The sequence below is a fragment of the Zootoca vivipara genome, chromosome 1 (assembly GCF_963506605.1).
Source record: "Zootoca vivipara chromosome 1, rZooViv1.1, whole genome shotgun sequence".
Classification (NCBI taxonomy): domain Eukaryota; kingdom Metazoa; phylum Chordata; class Lepidosauria; order Squamata; family Lacertidae; genus Zootoca; species Zootoca vivipara.
In genome coordinates this window covers 44,403,602-44,427,514 of record NC_083276.1, presented here as the reverse complement: position 1 = coordinate 44,427,514, position 23,913 = coordinate 44,403,602, and the positions used below count along the sequence as shown (strand labels likewise).

The 23,913-nt window shown below is 43.0% G+C and overlaps 2 protein-coding genes across 3 annotated transcripts in view; one reads left to right on the top strand and one right to left on the bottom strand.

Moving 5' to 3' along the window:
- Nucleotides 1–23,913, top strand: part of PTGR2 (prostaglandin reductase 2) — a 54,303-nt gene that overhangs the window by 24,792 nt on the left and 5,598 nt on the right. The gene's annotated exons all lie outside the window — the stretch shown is intronic.
- LOC118083768 (transmembrane protein 62-like) lies at nucleotides 61–23,558 on the bottom strand. The gene is made up of 14 exons (XM_035112572.2): nucleotides 23,304–23,558; nucleotides 22,032–22,143; nucleotides 19,309–19,446; nucleotides 16,854–16,899; nucleotides 15,643–15,784; nucleotides 11,246–11,370; nucleotides 11,003–11,125; nucleotides 10,292–10,447; nucleotides 9,613–9,772; nucleotides 8,442–8,555; nucleotides 7,895–7,979; nucleotides 5,753–5,857; nucleotides 1,897–2,015; nucleotides 61–1,139 (listed from the first exon to the last, which is right to left on the bottom strand). The coding sequence occupies exons 1-14, from the start codon at nucleotides 23,484–23,486 to the stop codon at nucleotides 813–815; spliced, it is 1,935 nt and encodes a 644-aa protein (XP_034968463.2). The 5' UTR covers nucleotides 23,487–23,558; the 3' UTR covers nucleotides 61–812.

Sequence of the window (23,913 nt, the reverse complement as noted above, 5' to 3'; positions counted from 1 at the left end):
CCGTTTATATTGTTGCACGTTCTAGGCGCTTCCCAAGGAGTTCATGTTTCCTTTCAGAATGAGGCACAGCAGAGACTGTGGTGTCTTTCTGATATATGGTTTATTTACAACCTGAGCCTATGATGTACACCCCAAGAGGGCCTTACTTCCCCCATAGCAGCAGCTTTGGATTAAAACAGAAATCAAACATTCCTCTGACTATCGGGCTTCCCAGCTTGAAGCTTTGCTTCTAGCATCAAACTCACATTTTTCTCTCTTTTTATTTTTCTTTCTTTTTCAAAAAAATACATTTCACTGAAAATTTTCAGTGGGGAAGTAAAAGTGCAGAAGGTGAAGAAAATAAAAACAAAACAAAAAAGGGCTTTAAACTGTGGTACAATGCAATATATGGGTATATAAGTAGTATGATTGTTCTGTTATGGCCAAATCCATAACAGCGGGTGCGTCCAGAGCACCTTATATAAACACAGGTATCGTGCGCCAGATATAAACGAAAAGTAGAAACAATTGTATTCCACTACAATATTCCATTTGAAAACCTCATTCAACATGAAGGTGACAGCAATTCAAAACAAAATTACAAATGTAATAAGGAAGCAGCTCCTGGGAAAGACATTACGGATCCCTTTACAGCTTTGTGTAACTGAGGACCCTATTATGCTGCAGTTCGGAAATAAATTAGGGGCAGCTCCAAGCCTCCACATTCAGTTGTTCAGGCTGCAGAGATAGCATCTATACAGACCTGCAGTTCACAGCTTCACCACATAACAATTCAAGTGAAATGGTACTTCAGTTGCCTGAAGAGCAGCCTATTAAGAACTTTGTGCATTCTTCATTTCAGCAATAAAGCTTCTCAGCGCAGAAGACTCCAGTGTCCAGGTTCTGTAGACCAGAAAGAGGGTTAGGCACACAGTCCACGTTCTCAGTGGAGATAAGAAGAAAGCCACAGTTCCATATGCCTTCAACAGGAAATAGCAGGAATAGACCTGCCACAAATACAGAAGTGCCATGCCGAGGTGGATGGGGACAGCTGACCACTGTTTGGCATGACGCAGATAGTAGTCAAAGCTGTATCCTTGGCAACGCAGCAATAGACACCAACCTGTATATGCCATCAATGGTAGGTTAAAGAATGCCACCTGCCAAGACAAAATAGATATAGGTCCTTTGAATCATACAGCTGGAAGGGACCCCAAGGGCCGTCTAGTCCAATCCCCTGCAATGCAAGAATCTCAACACATGCCCCCCATCCCATTTGAAACCATACCAGTCTCTGCTTAGTTGTCTCTGGACAATACCACCATCATTTTGCCTTGCATTTTGTGCAATTCTGTGATCCCCAAAGACACTCACAAGTTAGCTGTGTGGGTGCTTTCCTGCAGAATGCAGCAGTTCCACCAAGAAGGGATGCAAAGACATTTTGAAAAACATGTTAAGAGATTATTGCCTTGTATCCTTACAATGCTCCCTTTTCCAGGAAAAGGCAGATTGGGCTACAGTTGTACATGCCTAGTTTGCATCCAGGCTGGATGATGATGATGATGATGATGATGATGATGATAACAATAATAGATTGCTGCAATGTGCTTTATATGAGGCTGCCCTTAAAAAACGTTTGAAAACTTCAGCTGGGATCCAATTCATGGAGCATGTTACTTTGATGTTTGCAAGCTACACTGGCTTCCTATTAGTTTCCAGGAACAACCCCGACTATTATAATAACACATAAAACTCCCTACAGTCTATTAGATTTATTACTTACAACATATCATACTCATTTCCACCTCAAAACAAATATTTAGGTTGACCACCCTCACTACAATTTCTTTCAAATGAGATGTTTCAAAAAACATCTAACGAGAGGCTATTTGTTAACCAGTTTACTAAGAATCCTACCTGCACAATTCCAACAAGGAAGGTCATACTGCCTTCAAAGAAATGGCCATCAACAATTACTCCAAATGAAAAGCAGGCGCCCAGATGTCCATCTATAATTTCACCAATAAACCAGGGCCCTATAGAGAAGAAAAATGCGTTACACTGAATGTGACAAGATCAACTTGTAATCTAGCCTACCTAGTCCCCAAATTGCTGTGTTAAGGGGACATTTTGTTTTGTCCTATATCAGTTAAAACAAGTCATGACACCAAAAACATAGCCAGGTAAGGTATTAGTGTAAATAATGCCATTGATAAGCAGTGACATTCCCTTCATGGATCACTGCCTTGTCGTGGCGAAGGGGCTTAAATAACTTAGAGCAGTTATGTTTTGACCAAACGTGATCCACCTGGATTAGGAACCGGCAAGCCACTCCAGTATCCCTGCCAAGAAAACTCCATGGACAAAGACAACAGGCATATTAAAGTTATGACGCTGGAAGATGAGCCCCTCAGGTCGGAAGGCGTCCAACATGCTACTGAGGAAGAGCGGAGAACAAGTACAAGTAGATTCAGAGCTGATGAAGCGGCTGGGCCAAAGCCGAAAGGTTGCTCAGCTGCGGATATGCCTGGAAGCGAAAGGAAAGTCCAATGCTGTAAAGAAAAATATTGCATAGGAACCTGGAATGTAAGAACCATGAAGGAAGGTAACCTGGAGGTGGTCAAAAATGAGATGGCAAGAATAAATATTGACATCCTGGGCATCAGTGAACTAAAATGGAAGGGAATGGGCGAATTCAGTTCGGATGACTATCATATCTACTACTGTGGGCAAGAATCCCGTAGAAGAAATGGAGTGGCCCTCATAATCAACAAAAGAGTGGCAAAAGCTGTACTGGGATGCAATCTAAAAAATGATAGAATAATATTGATACGAATGCAAGGCAGACCTTTTAACATCACAGTAATCCAAGTTTATGCACCAACTACCGGTGCTGAATAAGCTGAAATTGACCAATTCTATGAAGACTTACACCACCTTCTAGAAATGACACCAAAGAAGGATGTTTTTCTCTTTATAGGGGATTGGAATGCTAAAGTAGGGAATCAAGAGATAAAAGGAACAACCGGCAAGTTTGGCCTTGGAGTTCGAAATGAAGCAGGGCAAAGGCTAATAGAGTTCTGTCAAGAGAACAAGCTGGTCATCACAAACACTCTTTTCCAACAACACAAGAGACGACTCTACACATGGATATCACCAGATGGGCAGCATAGAAATCAGATTGATTATATTCTCTGCAGCCAAAGATGGAGAAGCTCTATACCAGGCATCCCCAAACTTTGGCCCTCCAGATGTTTTGGACTACAATTCCCATCTTCCCCAACCACTGGTCCTGTTAGCTAGGTATCATGGGAGTTGTAGGCCAAAACATCTGGAGGGCCGCAGTTTGGGGAGGCCTGCTCTATACAGTCAGCAAAAACAAGACCTGGAGCTGACTGTGACTCAGATCATCAGCTTCTTAGAGCAAAATTCCAGCTTAAACTGAAGAAAGTAGGAAAAACCACTGGGCCAGTAAGATACAATCTAAATCAAATCCCTTATGAATATACAGTGGAATTGAGGAACAGGTTTAAGGATTTAGATTTGGTGGACAGAGTGCCCGAAGAACTATGGATGGAGGCTCGCAACATTATACAGGAGGCAGCAACGAAAACCATCCCAAGGAAAAGGAAATGCAAGAAAGCAAAATGGCTGTCCAACGAGGCCTTACAAATAGCGGGGGAGAGGAGGCAAGCAAAATGCGAGGGAGATAGTGAAAGATACAGGAAACTGAATGCAGATTTTCAAAAAATAGCAAGGAGAGACAAGAGGGCCTTCTTAAACGAGCAATGCAAAGAAATAGAGGAAAACAATAGAATGGGGAAAACCAGAGATCTGTTCAAGAAAATTGGAGATATGAAAGGAACATTTCGTACAAAGATTACCACAATAAAGGGCAAAAGTGGTAAGGACCTAACAGAAGCAGAAGACATCAAGAAGAGGTGGCAAGAATACACAGAGGAATTATACCAGAAAGATATGGAGGTCTCGTACACGCCAGGTAGTGTGGTTCATGACCTTGAGCCAGACATCTTGGAGAGTGAAGTCAAATGGGCCTTAGAAAGCATTGCAAATAACAAGGCCAGTGGAAGTGATGATATTCCAGCTGAACTATTAAAAATTTTAAAAGATGCTGCTGTTAAGGTGCTACACTCAATATGCCAGCAAGTTTGGGAAACTCAGCAATGGCCAGAGGATTGGAGAAGATCAGTCTACATCCCAATTCCAAAGAAGGGCAGTGCCAAAGAATGCTCCAACTACCGCACAATTGCGCTCATTTCACACGCTAGCAAGGTTATGCTTAAAATTCTACAAGGCAGGCTTAAGCAGTATGTGGACCGAGAACTCCCAGAAGTACAAGCTGGATTTCGAAGAGGCAGAGGAACCAGAGACCAAATAGCAAACATGCGCAGGATTATGGAAAAAGCTAGAGAATTCCAGAAAAACATCTACTTCTGCTTCATCGACTATGCAAAAGCCTTTGACTGTGTCAACCACAGCAAACTATGGCAAGTTCTTAAAGAAATGGGAGTGCCTGATCACCTCATCTGTCTCCTGAGAAATCTCTATGTGGGACAAGAAGCTACAGTTAGAACTGGATATGGAACAACTGACTGGTTCAAAATTGGGAAAGGAGTACGACAAGGTTGAATATTGTCTCCCTGCTTATTTAACTTATATGCAGAATTCATCATGTGAAAGGCTGGACTAGATGAATCCCAAACTAGAATTAAGATTGCCGGAAGAAATATCAACAACCTCAGATATGCAGATGACACAACCTTGATGGCAGAAAGTAAGGAGGAATTAAAGAACCTTTTAATGAGGGTGAAAGAGGAGAGTGCAAAATATGGTCTGAAGCTCGACATAAAAAAAACCAAGATCATGGCCACTGGTCCCATCAGCTCCTGGCAAATAGAAGGGGAAGAAATGGAGGCAGTGAGAGATTTTACTTTCCTGGGCTCCTTGATCACTGCAGATGGTGACAGCAGTCACGAAATTAAAAGACGCCTGCTTCTTGGGAGAAAAGCAATGACAAACCTAGACAACATCTTAAAAAGCAGAGATATCACCTTGCTGACAATCGCCTTCTAAATCCGGCCCACGGATGGTCCAGGAATCAACATGTGTTTACATGAGCAGAATCTGTCCTTTTATTTAAAATGCATCTCTGAGTTATTTGTGGGGCATAGGAATTCGTTCATTTTTTCTCCAAAATATAGTCCTGTCCCCAAGGTCTGAGGGACAGTGGACCGGCCCCCTGCCGAAAAAGTTTGCTGACCTCTGCAGTACACTGTAGCAATGAGGGCTGAAATGTGCACTTTTTTAAAAGCATTGCTCAACTTGCACTGCATTGTTTAATTTCAAAGAACTAGCATTGTTTGGGGCAGCACTGGTCATGGTAGCAAAAGGGCTTGCTGGGTGCCTCTCAGCAGCATTACTCGGGTATCTTGGGATTGTTATTCAATGTCTCTTACAAAAACCTGTAGCTTGCCAAATATGAAAACATTCCTACATGGTATGTGATATCTAACAAATTATCTCCTGAAATTTACAAGTTATTTGTAATCACCATTCAGGCAAGCTTGGGTACCCTACAGATGTTTTCTGCCCCATGTTAAGAATTGCATTATAAATATTACAGAATGCAAATGCATGTTTTTAAAAAAACAACAACAAGCTGTTATTTAGTTAAACACAACATAATTGAGGATTCTGAGCTAGAAGCTCTATTGGCATGCCCATGAACTCGCTGTGCCTGTTTGCATCTTACCCAGAAGAGTATTGAAGCTCAACAGCAGAAATGAGTAATAGAAAAAGTTGATTTTGCTCAAGATGTGAAGAGAAAAAGAAGCCCGCATTGCTCTGCCCAGAGGTCCTAAAAAGGAAACAAACTTTTAATTTGAAGCCCTTTACTTTTAAAAACAGAAATACAGTAACTTTTTACAAAGTGATACATTTACAGCACCATCAAAGGACAGATCCATTCACTGAAATCAATGGGATGTTGTGCGAGAAAACGTCCCGGTGGATTGCACCCAAAATCCATCCAAGATGCATGGACACATATTCCTGAAGTCTTTGAGACATTTGACATTTTCAAACCAAAACCCACATCACAGATATAACACCCCCCCCCCAACAACATGTGAACATCAGAATTCTACTTATTGTGATACCATATTTGAAACCAGCTTAACCCTGCTCATTGACAGCTAGCCTAACTGAAAAGGTTTTACTATATACGAGGGATCACTGAACACCATATTCCATCTATGAAGAGCGCCCAATGCCCATCACAACTACAAAGGCTACTATTAGCCTTGTCTAGACTGAGTTTCAATTTTATTAACATGCACCTAGCACAGTGCCAAATGCAGAAGTGCAAGGTCCCTTAATAGTCACAGGCAGCCACACCCCCTCTCAGTCATGGCCCTTCAAAGATTATTATTATTGTATAACTAGCTGGCCCTCCCACGCGTTGCTGTGGCTAATCCCTGTGACTGCCGCCACCCTGTGCTGATCAGTGACGTATCCCGCCCCCTCCTCTCCCCATCCCCTGGCTTATCCCTGTGATTTCCTCCACCCTGTCTCGACCCATGCCGTATCACACCCCTCTTCCCCCCAACCCCTGGCTCATCCCTGTGACTGGTCCCACTGTGTCCTGACCTATCCCATCCCCTGCTCCCCAACCCCCACCAAGGCGAGTCAGTAATTCTATATGACCCAGTCTGTAAAGGCTTCGGCCTAGTACCGTATGTAGGTTTTATAGGTGCAGTACCAGTGTAGTTGCCACTAGAGGGCGCTGGTTTGCAACCAGGTTCTTTTCCCATCATGCCTGGCAGGGTCTGCTTTGTGGGTTTTGAGCTTCAAAAAATGGGGTTTTACCTTGCACTGGGGTGACATCTGTGTAAGGAAATGGTATGTAGACACTCGCTTATTCGCATGTGACGTTGGGTCCAAATTTGAACGCAATCAGTCAAGCGGTTTTGGTGTGAGGTGGATACTAACCAACATGCCCAGTTTACATTTTTATATATATACATTATAAGATGATGATATAATCAGGGGTGTACTGCAGTGATCAACGCAGATCTCCATGTGCTGCCTTTCAGCTGGATATACTATTTTCTGTGAGCATACATCAAGCATCCCCAAACTTCGGCCCTCCAGATGTTTTGGCCTACAACTCCCATGATCCCTAGCTAACAGGACCAGTGGTCGGGGAAGATGGGAATTGTAGTCCAAAACATCTGGCGGGCCAAAGTTTGGGGATGCCTGGCATACATGGACGAACGATTTGGAGAGCTCCTTTTTTCAGAGTGACTTAAGATGCATCGCCCCTGGCAGCATTTTATCAGTCAGTTTTTGAGAAATGGCAATAAACATAACTTTTAGATAGTAACAGGATGCATCCTTCCAGCCTTGAGAGATCACCAAACAAGTGGCAACCAACAGATGTAGAATTATTTGTTGAGAAGTAAGGTCAGCATTGGCACCAACAAAAACAGTTAAAAGACGTAACTTAGTGTCCAAGGTGACCTGTTTGCCAACAGTAATGCCAATCTCCATTACAACCTGTTTCCAGAACTTGTACATAGTTACAGAAAGGCTGGGAAAGGGATCACTGGTCAGTATGCTTATACAACTATTCAATCTGGTGGGTCTAGGGCTGAACAACTACAAATCTAAGTCCTGATTGCTGGCATATTGCCAGGCCCTGCTGATCAAAGTTCTAGCTTCTCTATAAGGGCATGAATCCAACATGTAACCAATAATTTGTGCAAATAGCAGTAAGACATTGGGAATTCCATGAGAGTTATTTTCCACAACGTCTCTCCTTTTCCAAAGCTTGATTTGGATCTTCCCAAGTGATTTAAACCTTTTAACATTTGAGAAGTACAGTTTCTCTTACTTTCAATTGTAGGTTTTTTTCGAAACCGGAAAATAACCAACAAGGCAATTTGTACTACAGCCAGTAGTACAAACACTACTTGAACCTGAAAAAGAAAGAATACAAAAAAAATATTTAGTAAGCCAAACACAGCCCCCACAATATTGATGTCTCATAATGTGGTGGGAGAATAAAATTTATTTACCACCATTTGGGAATCACTGAAGGCTATAGACCAAAAAAATACTAAAGGGTCAAGAGGGAAAGGAGATCACACCCACCCACCATGTTGATGTTTTCCATGAGTTTTAATCTTTTCTTCTTTTAAAGGATTCTGGAAAGGATGCAAAACTTTTATTACTCAAAACACTTTTGGATGCATTAAGACTCCCGTGTATTTTGTAACCTTTTGTTTTCTGCACTGTTTTAGCTGATTTCATTATCTTTATTTTCTATTGTCAGCTGTTGCAAACTGCCATAAAAAGCAGTTGCTGGCGAAGTACCGTATGTTCAATAAACTTCTGTCCACCCACAACTCACTCACTCTTTCCCCCTCTGGAATACTCACCAATACATGGTGGTCAGTAAGAAGCACCCAAGATGCCAGAGGGTCAAATGGGAGGGAGAGGTTTTTCGCCATAGCAAATGTATGAAGCCGAGTGGCATTCCTATTACTGGCATCCTAAATATGAGAGCACAAAGAAATAAACAAGACTTTCAAATGTGCAATAGCAAAACAACTCAGCATCTTTACTAGTGAAAAGCCCACCATTCTGTGGTGTGGTGTGGTGTGGTGTGGTGTGGTGTGTGTGTAAACATGCACATGTGAATGGGAGGGCAGGTATCCATATTGCAGGGAACCTGGGATCACAACCAGGGATGGTTTGGGCATCCCGTGTTGTAGGCAGTGGGTAGATTTCACCTTCACTGCAAAGTATTCCCAAGCGCAGTTATTTTATTTTCTCGCCAGATAAAGCGATCATTGTGGTTTACTTTTGTTGAAGAAAGTTTAAAAGAGTCTCTGAAGCAAGGATGACATCAGCGTTCTTGAGCAAGTACCAACGTCCAAGGACTCGAGTGCCCACCATTGCCAACACTGGCACATATTAATAAAGGTAAAGGGACCCCTGACCCATTAGGTCCAGTCGCGGATGACTCTGGGGTTTGCGGCGCTCATCTCGCTTTACTGGCCGAGGAAGCCAGCGTTTTTTAAATAAATAAACAAGCCCCATCTCCAGATCATAAGAATTACCTCTTGCATAAAAGGAATCTAAACCCTAACCAATAATTAGTAAGATCATTGGGCTGGGCCCAGGGGTCCTTCAAACTTAGCAGTAGCCCTAACTCAAAGGCATTATGGGGGGGGGGCTAAATCCACTTCCAACCTCTGCAACATTAGACATAACTCTACTTCTATTTGCATAGCCTCAGCTTTCATTTGTTTGGTTACACTAACAGGGAGAGTCATAAATACTGGGAAAGCAAGCATAAAATACACAAAAGCCATGATATATTCTCACTCTCTGTCATCCAGAACAACTCTGTGGTACTTCTACTACTTTCATTTTAATGAGGAGGAGAAATAAAAATTTGCCCGGCATCAATCAATAAGTAATTGTGGATGAACAGGGATTGACCTTGCTTTTCCAAGCAAATGGTTGCTCTTAAATAATTTTTTTCTAGTAACTTGAATGCTATAAAATGTATGATAAATTTATAAGCATCAGCAGAGAACTCACCTGAACTCTCGCTTCTATCTGATGAAACCTTTCACTGTAGTTTTGAGGGGCCCATTTCAGTACATAGAGAGGTCCAGACACATGAACAGCATTGCCCAGAGGAATGCCATCCACACTGACCTTGACAAACTTGATAGGAGAAGGAGAGAATGCCAAAATTCTAAGTAAAAGAAATAAACCAGTATATCATGAAACTTGTTAAGATACAGCACTTGTAAGCGTAAAATAAAAATTATCATGCATTGTATAAATCAGGCAACTCCAACCTGCGGCCCTCCAGAGTTGTTTTGGCCTACAACTCCCATGATCCCTAGCTAACAGGACCTGTGGTCAGGGATGATGGGAATTGTAGTCCAAAACATCTGGAGGGCTGAAGGTTGGGGATGCCTGGTGTAAATGATTCCTCAGTCAAGGCATACTATAGTGGGTGAGGCAGATATTTACTGGATTGACTTTGCTGTTCTACTTTGCTGTAGAACGGGATGTTCCTTTTAAAAATTATTGTAAACGTAAGAGATTGTTAACTCATTTAACAGCACACACAATCTGGCCTGTTGAACATCTTTTACAATGCATCCAAAATTGACAGCATTTGCTGTGTTAATGTCCGTATATGTCACATTTGCGCAATAAAATGTTTTTTTAAAAGTTTAGAAGTAGCAAAGATACATCAGATTACCGGATGTGGGTAGAGCGGAGGATTCTCTGCAGTGGTTCATGAGCAGCACTACTATAGAGCAATGATTTGGGATTGGTGATAAGAACCACAGGCCATTCTTCAAACTTCAGGTCAGCAAAGCTGAAGAGATCGTGATCAAAAACAAGGATCCTGTACCTGATGTTCAGCAATCAAAACAGTACACTTTTGGTTAACAAATAACATCTTACAGATAGAAGATTTATACTGCCTGGTGGTACGTTTTACTGATTTTTCCAATTTCCTCTGGTTCCACTTAATCCATTTTTGATGAAAAGCTGATGCCTTGAGTAGACACCTTGCACCATCCAGAATTACTTCATCTAGAATTGTCAAACATGCAACTTTTTTTAAAACAAGTGATAACAATATACAATAGTGTGACAAGTCTAAGCACAAAGTACTGCTTTTGTCACAATTGCTTGGATGCAACTGTGAGATGGGTGAGGAAAAACAAGCTGAGCTTGAATCCTGACAAGATGAAGGTACTGTGGCCTCCCTGAATTGCTGTCCCGTACCCCTGCATAACAATGCCTGGTTCTTCTTCACCCACATTTGAATCGCCATCCATTTTTATCACCATTATCCCAGGGGGGAGATTCATTCTGAACCTCATTCTGAATCATTTGCACTGATGTTACATTGCTATAAGAACAGTACTATAAAAAAAGGCCAAAGCACAAATTTTCTTACTTCCTGTTATCTTTCCAGTCTCCCAGTTCCAGCTCTAGAGTTCCATGACGATGACGAGTATGTAGAGTTGGCATCAGACCACCCAGCGTGTGGAAATGCCCACACAAATATGCTGTGGCAGACCTAATAGAAACATAAATGATTATTGTTGATTTTGGAGAAGAAATACTAACTTGTAGCCAATTAACAGCAGCAGCTGAAAAACATTAATACATTTGCACCAGAAAGGAAAAGAAATATTACCGCATTGCTGTTCGTATTCCTGGAGATGCAGAGATGATTGTTGAGGTGGGATAATGGCCAAACCAAATGGAATGGTTACTGTCGCGACTTTCTACAACCAGTGAAGACAGTTCTTGCATTTTATTCTGAAATGAAAGAGCAACTACAAGAGCTTTAGCAGCATGTAATAAATAATAATAATAATAATAATAATAATATATTATTATTATTATTATTATTATTATTATTATTATTATTATTATTTATACCCCGCCCATCTGGCTGGGTTTTCCCAGACACTCCGCTGGCTACCAGGTCTTAAACATACTGTAATGCAAAGTTTAGGGGATATTAAGGCTGCAGTCCTAGGTACACACACTAGGTTGTTAAGACTTATTTAACTCAGCAAGACTTGCTTTTGACTGAATCATTCATCAGACTGGGCTGCAATAGGCATTTATCAACAACTGCTCTAAACAGCATGGACACTGTGAGCAGAAATTTCCAAATTATTTCTCAAAGTTCTTTTTGTCATTAAAATGCCAATATGCACGTTTGAAGAAATAAACCTGCGTATCATGTAAGCCACATTCTACATAACAATGGGAGTGGGGAAGCAGAATAGTATAGGCACTAGGGACCTGATATTGAGGAGGGAGGACCAGAGACATGAGGGTACCGGGGATATACCTTAAGTCTTTGCTCCCTGCTGTGGTCCCAATCTGGCCCACCACACCTACAATTGGCATTACCAAAATATTGATCCTTTCTTGGCAATGTAAGAAAGGATCAAAGGGTCAAAGCTCCTCTACTAACCTGCCTCATGGCAGGATCCAATCCAGATCAGGTTCCTAGTCCCCATGGGCATAGCCAGGATTCTTGTTGTGGGGGCACGACCTTTATTAGGGGGCAGAACTGATGTACTTGATCAGTTTGTTAAGTATTTCTATTTTTTTACTTGATGGGGGGGAGCTGCTCCCCCACCTATGCCCATGCTAGTGCCTGTTACTTTCATGGGGGGTGGGGTGGGGAGAACTGCCACTGGAAACTCTCAGAATGCCTCGCCTAGTAACGACTTCCACCACAATATTTTTCATATGAAGCAAAAATATGATTTAAACATAACAGTTTGTGCAGGCAAATGGAAATAATTGACAATGAGCATTCCAGCCTGCAGCTGAAATGTAAAAAAAAAACCACAGGAAAAATATATGAAAACTATGATTACCAGATCCAATAGATTAATATGGATATGTGTTTTGCTATCAGATTACTACTGCAAATCACTGTGGGTTTCAGTCTTGACCCCCAAGGGGTCCAATTTGGTACACGATGTCCCTTTTCCCCAAGTCACTCTGTCCATCAGCTGATATCACCAGTGAGTGGGGTGAACAGGGCTAAATCCTGCATTGGCAGCCAAAGCAGCAGGATTTAATCTCTACTCGTCAGTGGGAGTCTATGTGGGACAAGAAGCTGTGGTTAGAACTGGATATGGAACAAGTGATTGGTTCAAAATTGGGAAAGGAGTACGACAAGGTTGAATATTGTCTCCCTGCTTATTTAACTTATATGCAGAATTCATCATGTGAAAGGCTGGACTAGATGAATCCCAAACCAGAATTAAGATTGCCAGAAGAAATATCAACAACCTCAGATATGCAGATGACACAACCTTAATGGCAGAAAGTGAGGAGGAATTAAAGAACCTTTTAATGAGGGTGAAAAAGGAGAGCTCAACATCAAAAAAAACCAAGATCATGGCAACTGGTCCCATCACCTCCAGGCAAAGAGAAGGGGAAGAAATGGAGGCAGTGAGAGATTTTACTTTCTTGGGTTCCATGATGACTGCAGATGGTGACAGCAGTCACAAAATTAAAAGACGCCTGCTTCTTGGGAGAAAAGCAATGACAAACCTAGACTGCATCTTAAAATGCAAAGACATCACATTGCCGACAAAGGTCCATATAGTTAAAGCTATGGTTTTCCCAGTACTGATGTATGGAAGTGAGAGCTGGACCATAAAGAAGGCTGATTGCGGAACGATTGATGCTTTTGAATTATGGTGCTGGAGGAGACTCTTGAGCAGGCATCCCCAAATTTCGGCCCTCCAGATGTTTTGGACTACAATCCCCATCATCCCTGACCACTGGTCCTGTTAGCTAGGGATCATGGGAGTTGTAGGCCAAAACATCTGGAGGGCCGCAGTTTGGGGATGCCAGCTCTTGAGAGTCCCATGGACTGCAAGAAGATCAAACCTATCCATTCTGAAGGAAATCAGCCCTGAGTGCTCACTGGAAGGACAGATCCTGAAGGAAGCTGAGGCTCCAATACTTTGGCCACCTCATGAGAAGACTCCCTGGAAAAGACCCTGATGTTGGGAAAGATGGAGGGTACAAGGAAAAGGGGATGACAGAGGACGAGATGGTTGGACAGTGTTTTCGAAGCCACCAACATGAGTCTGACCAAACTGCGGGAGGCAGTGGGAGACAGGAGTGCCTGCCGTGCTCTGGTCCATGGGGTCATGAAGAGTTGGACACGACTAAACAACTAAACAACAACAACAACATCATCAGTGGGAGTGAAATCCTGCTCCATTTAAGCAGCCCAGCTTTCCAAACCTGCATTGAATCCCCTGACAAACAACAGGAAAATAACTCCTAACTGTTGCTAGCAGCACCTTGCAAGGTGTCTGAAGCCATGACTTCTAAGCACTTTGCACAATGCCACTGCAACACCCATGCCATGGATAGGACTGATGGCTCCATCTACCTGTCACATTTTGCCTGCAAGCCTGATCTAGATAAGGATGTGGCTCATGGGGCAAAAACAGTTCCCTATTCCTGCCTTAAGGCAACGCTTGTCCAGGAATGTTAATAGCCTGAGATAGCGGGTGTTTCCTTACTGGAGCCCAACTGTTAGAACAGGGGTGGGGAACTAGATCTAGCCAGTGGGTTGGACCCTTAATTCCCATATCCCCAATCAGCACTTACTGCAACCTTGTTTTAAATGCATGCTGATTGACACAGGCACTGCACCTTCAGAGGGGCTTGGTGTAACTGCCAATCAAGCCCGTTTGGGAAAAGAAAGGTGCTCTGTTTTGGAGGAAATTAAATCTTCCTGCAAACTGAGAACAACAAGCCCCCTTGAGAGTTCTCAACAAGGAGTTTCCTAGCACGGCTGACCCCCACCTGTAAAGAAACAACCAGGAGCTAATTTTAATTTGTAGCTTTGTCTATACCTGTGCTAACCCTCACAGCACATATGATGCCAAGGGCAGGGCAGATGGGTGTCATTTGTGGGTAACACAGCCTTATGGGCCAAATTGGGATCCGTGCCAGGACTAATTAGGCCTGTGGGTTAGAGTTTCCTCTCCCCTGTGTTGGAAGATTGCTTTGAGAAAGAGAAAAAGGGTATTTCTTTATTTATTTTTCTACAGGTTTGCCATCCATATATGTTCTCTGAGCCAGTTGCAGAATAAAGTATGATGCTTATATTATTTAATTTATGAATCAAAATGGCAAAAATAAAAGGTGATATTAAAATGTTGCATGTGAACTTTCCTTTTTAGCAAAGAAAAAGCAACAATAAAATAATAAAAAACATCTACCAGTTCATATTACAGAATGAAACACATTTTTAAGGTGGTGTTATTCTTTTAAACACACAAACGCAAGTTGAATAAAAAGATATTCAGCTTATGAACTGCAAAGTTCATAAATAAGGTACCAGGTGAGTTTGCCTCCACCTGTGCTCAATCTGCATATTTGTGAATAAATTCAAATACTGCGAAACACTGAAAGTCACCACTGATCCCTCCTTCCAAAAGGAATGAAATCCAAATAAGCACTGTACTCCTGGAACTCCTTGCCATATAGGGAAATAGTGGACACCTGAATAAATATTATGTACATCTTAAGGGGATGAAAAGAGGAAGAAATCAAAACAGTAACAGTCAGTGTCGTAAGACACAATTACTCCTCTATTGCTCTAAAGCAATTAGAGAATTGCTTACGGGGGCATTAAGAGGCATGGGGGGCACTAGAAGTGCAAATCATATTTTGAAATGATGGTAACACTGGATCAAGTTCATGAATTTTGTTTGGATTACTAAACTAAATAGTTTTAATTGGATTTCGAATAAATGTGCAATTGTTGCTGTTTTGAATTTTATTGTGTCATTATCTTCCTTAGTGGGTCATGCAAACTGCTATTCTGAATAATACTTTTTATAGGGGTAGGGTAAAGGGCACTGGAGTTGAGTTCATGAAATCACACAGGCCCGAGAAAGTTTGAGAACTACTACTCTAATGGCTTCCCGCAGACTTTAGACTTCAGGCAGGTGTAACACACAGGTTTAGGATTTTATTAGCCAGAAAGAAAGAGAAGCTAAGGCTGCAGTGCATGGTATTTTACATTACCGCTTTCAATATCCCTAAGAAATTGTAGGGTTTCTTGGGGCCTGGACTGAGAGTTGCATCCACACAGATGAAAGAATAATTGCCAAAAGGTGTGCTGTGGATGTAATGGAAGGAGCCGTCCTTTTTCCATGCAGAATATGTCCTACCAAAATGAGATGGGAATACTGTAGTCAGAAAAATCTGGAAGAGAAATGTGAAAAGGAATAAATGCACACATTGCCTAGTGCTCAACTGAGCTTTACTCAGAGTAGACCCACTGAAATTAATGGACCTAGCTTAGTCCTATTCATTACTTTCAGTGGGTCTACTATTGAGTAAAGCTTAGTTGACTACTGCCCAGTAAGACTAAGGGAGGGAGAAACAAAACTGCATTTGACTCAGTTCATCACCTATGCCATCTTTTAACACAGAAATGTACAAAATAGTGGCGAGGAGAGAGAGAATCTAAGGGCAAAAACAGAGGAATAGAGCCGCACAGAAATCCTAACAGCAGCAGCAGGGAAGGAGGAACAACATAGGCAAGCCAAAGACTGGGGCAGATGACTACTTCCTAAATAATTATTTTCTAGGCTACTTTAATAAAGTCAAATAAAAAAATTCCTTTAGTAGCACCTTAAAGACCAACTAAGTTTTTATTTTGGTATGAGCTTTCGTGTGCATGCACACTTCTTCAGATACACGAAAGCTCATACCAAAATAAAAACTTAGTTGGTCTTTAAGGTGCTACTAAAGGAATTTTTTTATTTTACTTCGATCCAGACCAACACTTCGATCCAGACCAACACGGCTACCTACCTGTTAATAAAGTCATTCTTCCTAACACTTATATACCTTGTTTAAACAGAATCTCTCTGTCCCACACACAATCGACTCTCCTTCTGGATTCCTGAATGTAGTATGTGTCACAGCACTGTCAGACAAGAATGTCCAGAGGGAGTTATCAACTCTTCATTGTCAAAAGCACACTTACAAGCCCTTGACTCTACACCAGCCTGACCTCTCTCTCCCTCCTCCTGCATCCCGTTCCTTCACTCTCCAATCCTGCAGCTTCTCCTGCCTCTGACTCTGGTCTCCTGGCTGTTACAGGTTCGTCTACTTCACTGATCCCTTCTTCCAAGTCAGTCTCCAATCCCCCTTCTCCCACTCATCAGAATACAGTCACCACTCCATAGCATCCAGCCAGTCTCTGACATCATGGCACACTGACATACCTGTAGTAGTTTCGGACATTCTCCGGACCTGGAATATTATATGTATCTGCAATGAAAGTGGCAAACAACATTTCAAAACAAATTTAGAATTGAGCAAGATACTGCGAAAAAAGTAAGTCCAAGTTAAGACAAGCCCAGCGTAGTATGAATCTGAGATTGCAGCAGGATATCCAGGGAGCTTGTTGTTGTTGCTGTTTAGTTGTTTAGTCGTGTCCAACTCTTCGTGACCCCATGGACCAGAGCACGCCAGGCACTCCTGTCTTCCACTGCCTCCCGCAGTTTGGTCAAACTCATGTTCGTAGCTTCGAGAACAGGGAGCTATCAAAGCTTTAATTCCAGTTTGACCAGGACAGCAAGATTTGCTCTCTAATGCATATGCTGAAACAGCCTTTATTTTGGAATAATAATTATAGATAATAGGGCACTGGATAATGCCTAAACTGCTATAGAACAAAAACAAAAACTAACTGATTTCATTTATTTTATAATTATATTTTATCCTGCTTTCCAGCCAAAGAGGCCTGCAATTAAAGTACACATAAAGATACAATTATAGTAACATGACATGGGAGTTTGTATTGCCATCTCTTTGGGTCTCTGGGAGCTGCTGACACTGTCCAGGTTCCAGGTTCTATATTTTCAGAAAGAATGGGCCGAAGAACTTGGGGGCTGGCCAATGCCAAAGATGACAGACTACAAATGGACCCACAGAAATATTGCATAAAGACTGACAACAAACAGGTCCTACTAGCTAAATATCTATATATATATATATATAAATGTTCCCACTGCAGGCGTGGAGGTCACAGCCTTGCTCCGTAACCACTGAAACAAACTGCATCAAGTTAGGACAAAGCATACCTTGCCCATCCGGGAGGGATCTGGCATAATTCCTCCCCCCCCCAAAAAAACCACACCTTTCACACCTAAAATTATGATTAAACACAAAAAAGGGGCGCCCAAATTAGACATCACCAGCAGAAGGTCTGAAGACTCCAGCAACATCCAATAGAAAGACAGATCGCACGCTGCTGCCTCCAAAGCCGCGCCACCAGATGACATCACAAAATTCCACAGCAACCAACTGAAAACAGGCCTTTTGCAGCAACAAGGCCCAACATTGCCCAGCAGACTGAATAGGCTGCAGCAGACTAGGCCACTTTCCCGATTAGGCCAAGTGGAGGTAGGGGCCTGCCTGGGGGAATGGGGGGGGCGAATGGGGGCAGGGATAGGTAATGGATCAGAACGGGGGGGGGGGAGACACGGATGAAATCTGCCCTTTCCACAGTATCTCGCCTCGGCTTTGCAGACTAAGCCACTTTCCATACTAAGCCAAGTGGAGATAGGGGCCTGCCTGGGGGGGGGGAATAGGTTATAGGTTGGGACAGGGTGGGCCCAATCACAGGGAAGAACTGGGGGATGGGGGGGCGGAGGGACAGAACTGTCAGCATGTCCAGGAGGGTGCCTACTCGTGAATAAGGCCATGACAGAGACACATACCCAACTGGCATGTTCCCTCCCTCCTGGGAGATCGTTCGGGAGCTTCTTGAGCATTCTTCAGCCCGAACATCACAGTGACTGGTGATGTGAAGCACCAGCACACTTTAGGGATCCGCAGAGGTTTGCGCAGATGCATAACAGACTCAGTAGCACAGCATTCTGGCTACGCTAGTTTATTCAAATATAAACAGACTCGGAGCTCTTCATTATGGCTTCCTCTCTATAGCATCACAGGCAGTAAAGAGAATGAACAAAGAACAACAGTTCCAATTAGTATCTGAAGAAGTGTGCATGCACACGAAAGCTCATACCAAAATAAAAACTTAGTTGGTCTTTAAGGTGCTACTGAAGGAATAATTTTTTTTATTTTAGTTCCAATTAGGAACACAGTAAGACAAACATCCTGTCTACGTCACTTCCACTCTGTGGAAATGAAAACACATACAGTCATATGATACACAATAAACCTATGACTGCAGACGGGGAATGAATCTCTCAACACGAACAGGGTGGGGGGAGACACAGGGATGTGCCTATGTAAACATAACACACGAAAAACAAGGGAACTCTGAAGGTGAGGAGAGTCTGAAGTGGGACTCTGAGGCTTCATTTAACAAACTGAGCCACCGCAATGCGTGGCAGGGCCAACTAGTATATATATATTTGAGATTGGTAACTATTATAAACACTATTTCTAAAAAAGAATAATACTTCTACGATACGTTTTTGATAACTGCCACTCAAGACAATGTTTGACCATATTCAAGGCCACGGCTGATGGAGGAGAACAAAATCGGGGACTAAAATTGGTGGTTACTCTTCCAGTTGAGATGAGGTTTCTTCTGCATTAAGACTTCCTGGAGCAAAAAGAATGAGTAACCTGCATCTTCCTACCATCCTTCACATATGGACAATAAATGGGAATCCTACCTCTAGAGTATCACATCTTTCTTACCATGATTCCCTTTTATGTCTATCCATTTGGTTTTTTCCATGACTTTAGATCTTTTTAAGATTGTCTGGTAAGTTTGCCATTCCACCTCAAACTGATCAGACCCAAGTTTATCTTTTGTTTTGGAATCAGTCAAATCACCTGTTAATGAAAAAAGAGAGACACCGAACATTAAACATATAAAAACATCACAGATAAACGAAAGTACTGTTATTAAATAGGTCATCTGGGCATAGATTCCAAGACTTACTGTAGCAGACTTTATTGCTGTAAGTAATAGAGAAAGAGAAGAAGAAGAAGAAGAAGAAGAAGAAGAAGAAGAAGAAGAAGAAGAAGAAGAAGAAGAAGAAGAAGAAACCCAGCAACCCAAGGTTGTGCTATGTAGGTAAGCTGTGCTCAATTTAAACTGCTCACATTAATTCTGTATGGCGAGCAGCATAATTCTGTCTCTCCAATCTCCCTGGGACAAAAATCTAAGCAGAGTGGGTCCTATTGGCATCTAAACAAAAAGTTTTATACAGCAAGGTTAGTTCTTCAGGAAGAAATAGAATTCTGTCCGAGGCTTCAGAGGATGCATGGCCAAAAGCAATATGAAGGTCCCCAAAGGCAGGAAAGTATCTACCACAATGGAGGAGGCCAGAGACTCAGAGACTCCAGAGCCTTGGACTGAGGAACAGCTCTAGCTCCACTTGAGCAGAACATTGATATGCTATGTGACCAACTGTCAGATATTTCTAAAACAGCAAATGATGCGCACAGTCTTGCTCTAACCAACCTGTCTGAGATCCAGCTCTTACAAATGATGACTGAAGATTAACTATAAAGCTGGAGGAACAAACGGACTGGGATAGGGTGGGGGACGGGAATTGTCTAGGAGACCTACTGGAGGACCAGGAAGTGGGGGGGAGAATATGGTTCAGTTCATTATTGACTGATTACTCTCCCTGAATTTAAACATACCACTGTCCCCCAATGGCATAGTTCTGTATGGCAAAACAAGGAGGCTGAAATATGGAACAGTCAGGTGTGCATGTACTAAATTATCCAGCTTTATATTCTGGAGTTGCTAGTGTCTGCAGTAGTGGTTCACAAGAAAAAAAAATAAGAGAACACAAAATACATAACAAAACACAAACAAACCAATAACCCCTCTCCCACAAACACATAGAATGCTAATAAACCAAAGGACTGGTTATACATAAATGTTTTCACCTGGTGCCTAAATATATGTAATGAATGCACCAGGCAAGCCTCCCTGGGGAGAGCATTCCACAAATGGGGAGCCACCACACAAAAGGCCCTCTCTTGTGTTGCCACCCTCCTGACCTTTCAATGGTATTGAAAGCCACTGACAGGTTGAGAAGCATTAACAGGGGCACATTTCCCCTGTCTCTTTTTCTAAAGCAGCCATACATACTACTTCCAAAGACTGCTGACTCATAAAAGTGCCTCTGAGGTAAAAGAAGAAGAAGTATAAGTGGGAAGACCTGGTGCTCCCAAACAAACTGAAGCTGATTTCTTACAAGATTAAAGCAATCATATGATGGAACTGGGAAAGTAATGGAGGGTGGAGGAGCAGAGGAATTGCTATTCCCAAATGAGCAAAGGCTACAACACTTGGGGCTTTTCAGTTTGGAGAAAAGGTGAGTAAGAGAATTGTATAAAATTATGGTGTAAGGTTTTTCTCCCTCTCAGGGGCATCCAATGTTGGAAGAATCAGGACAGACAAAAGAAAGTACTTCTTCACACAATGCATAGTTATACTATGCAATCCACTCTCAAAAGAGGCAGTGATGGCCACCAACCTAATGGCTTTGAAAAAGTGTTAGAAAGTAGCTATGATAGCCTCAATATAATTTGTCTATCTCCACTTTCTGAGGCAGTATGCTTCTAAATACCAGATGCTGGAAACCACATTTGGGAAGAGTGCTGTGGTTTTCCCACCTGTGGTTTTCCCATAGGCACCTGATTGCTCACTATAAAAACAGGATCATAGAATCATAGTTGGAAGAGACCACAAGGGCCATCCAGTCCAACCCCCTGCCAAGCAGGAAACACCATCAAAGCATTCCTGACAGATGGCTGTCAAGCCTCCGCTTAAAGACCTCCAAAGAAGGAGACTCCACCACACTCCTTGGTAGCAAGTTCCAATGTTGAACAGCTCTTACTGTCAGGAAGTTCTTCCTAATGTTTAGGTGGAATCTTCTTTCTTGTAGCTTGAATCAATTGCTCCGTGTCCGCTTCTCTGGAGCAGCAGAAAACAACCTTTCACCCTCTTCTATATGACATCCTTTTATATATTTGAACATGGCTATCATATCACCTCTTAACCTTCTCTTCTCCAGGCTAAACATACCCAGCTCCCTAAGCCGTTCCTCATAAGGCATTGTTTCCAGGCCTTTGACCATTTTAGTTGCCCTCCTCTGGACACGTTCCAGCTTGTCAGTATCTTTCTTGAACTGTGGATGCTGGACTAGATAGGCCACTGGTCCAATCCAACAGCCTCTTATTAGGTTACTGATAATGGAGTTCCAACTCCCGTTCCACTATTCATTCCTGCCCCTACACTTCCCTAGTCACACATCTGATGACAATGCTACCATTTTACTTCAGATCCAGACCAGCAACCAACATTCATGACCTCAGAAACCCAAACCTCAAGTACTATAATGCATTCTACAAAGTAATTAGAGTGGGAGGTGAGGGATGAGGAGCCGATGTCTCACCTGTTACTAAAGTAAGGACAGGTTGAATGACAGGAACCGTTTCCGCACAGAACCTTTCAAAATCAGAGGCTCGTTTGGGACTCAGAAACTTACTGATGTGTAAATCTGATACCTACAAGGGGGGGAAAAAGGAGGCTGGCAAAATGCCTACAGAATAGCATATTTAGGAAATTGTGTATAGAAACAGTTCCAAATATTGCCTACACTGAACAAGAGTTAAAACATTGACAGCTTAATTTCACAACGAGCACTTTTGGATATTTTTTATTCATATCAATTTGCTATGTAAATTATCAATAGCCATTTACAGTTTTTATTTCCAGCAAAACTGGCGGTCCTAGCACCATGTGAACATATAAGAGGTTCACCTGACATATCCTCACCAGAGCAAAGTCTATCCATGCAACATACCTATCACACAGCATACTATTCCATACATATTGCAAACATAGGATTTCTCCACTCTTCTATTTGTCCTGCCACTGTTCCCAGGGGAAACCTGCAGTTTATCACTGAATCTGAACAAATGGCAATCAGGTTTTCTACTTATTGCCATTTGTTCTGATTCAGCACTAAAGAACAGGTTTTCTGGGGGAAAGTGGTGGGGCAAAGGGAAAACTGCTCAGCCTCAGACCTGTGTTTTCTAAGCATGGGGCAAAATGGGTGTGCCCAGGGGGGTCAGGGAGGGCATCTGCCCCCCCATCAAGTAAATAAATAGAAATACTTAACTAACTGGTTAATTGTGTTGCAGATATCTCGGTCCCCCCCCCACAAAAAAATAAATCCTGGCTATGTCCATATGGGACAAGCAGAAGTGTGGACAAACCCACAAGCCAGACCCTTCAATGTTTCTGATCTCAGTTATCAGAACTTGGCAAGCCTTGTGCCTGTTACAAAGCATATCCAGGCAAAGGCAAATCTAACCTCTCTGTGCATTAGTTTCCTGATCTCAGTTATCAGTATAACTATTTGCCATTCATTAGTGGCCTCACAGCAACAGCCTGCATTTCCCCCCTATCCAAAACACCAGTTTATTTGTGCCTTAGTTCAACCCCTCCGATTCTGAAAAGAGGAAAACAATAAGTGAAAAACATAGTGCGACCGTTGGATAGTTATCATCTATATAACAAGTATGATCATGATTTGCCTTAGGAATTAAACCCCAAGTGCCGCTGCGGTTTTCCCGCAGGGCACCCTTCTCACGGGGCGCTGGGGCCGCGTGTCTGTCTCCCCGGAGTTCATGAAAGGGTCACGAGCCTCGGCTCAACTCGCCTGAATAATCCAGAAGAGGTTGTTGGCCTCCGCTCCGGGCGCCGGCTCAGAGGAGAAGGAGCGAGGCTGGCGCCCCAACTGCTCGGGCCCCAAAGAAGGGCTGTGCCTTTCTTGAATGACAGCGAGGGCAGCCGCCAAGAGCCCGGCAGCTAAGCGCAGCATTTCCCACCAGCTCGCCGTCATCCACGCGAGCGCAAACTTCCGCCGGTCGCTGCTGGGGCGAAGCGCGGCTGGGAAAGCCGTCCGCTTCAGCCTCGGCCCACTTGAAAGGTAGGGCGGCCGCCCACCCACCCCGCCGTGTTCGGTTAGGCCCCCGCCCTTCCATTGAAGAACCGCCTCCGTCGTCAGAGCTCTCGAGATGAAGCAACAAGCGCCCGGCCAGGCTGGGCAGATAGAAGCTGCTTAGGCGGCGCTTTGCCTGCAAGCCGCGGTGGACCGGTTCAAAGGGCTGCGCGCGGCATAGATGGATGGGCGCGCCTCCCGCACAGGCGCCTTCTTTCCCAAGCCAAGCGGAGGGAGCTGCTCTCTCGTACCGTACGTGACATCAGGACTCAACCCTCGCTCGGGGGACCTGCTGCTGCTGCTTTTGCAGCAACATACAGCAGGGGCA

What these genes read in the sequence shown, in the direction of transcription:
- LOC118083768 (XM_035112572.2), bottom strand. Translation starts at nt 23,486, where the DNA reads ATGACGGCGAGCTGGTGGGAAATGCTGCGCTTAGCTGCCGGGCTCTTG. An exon ending in GGAATACGAACAGCAATGCG is followed by an intron (nt 11,126 to 11,245) that starts GTAATATTTCTT and finishes TGTTTCTATTAG; the next exon opens with GTCTGCCACAGCATATTTGT. An exon ending in AAAAAAACCTACAATTGAAA is followed by an intron (nt 5,858 to 7,894) that starts GTAAGAGAAACT and finishes TTTCCTTTTTAG; the next exon opens with GACCTCTGGGCAGAGCAATG.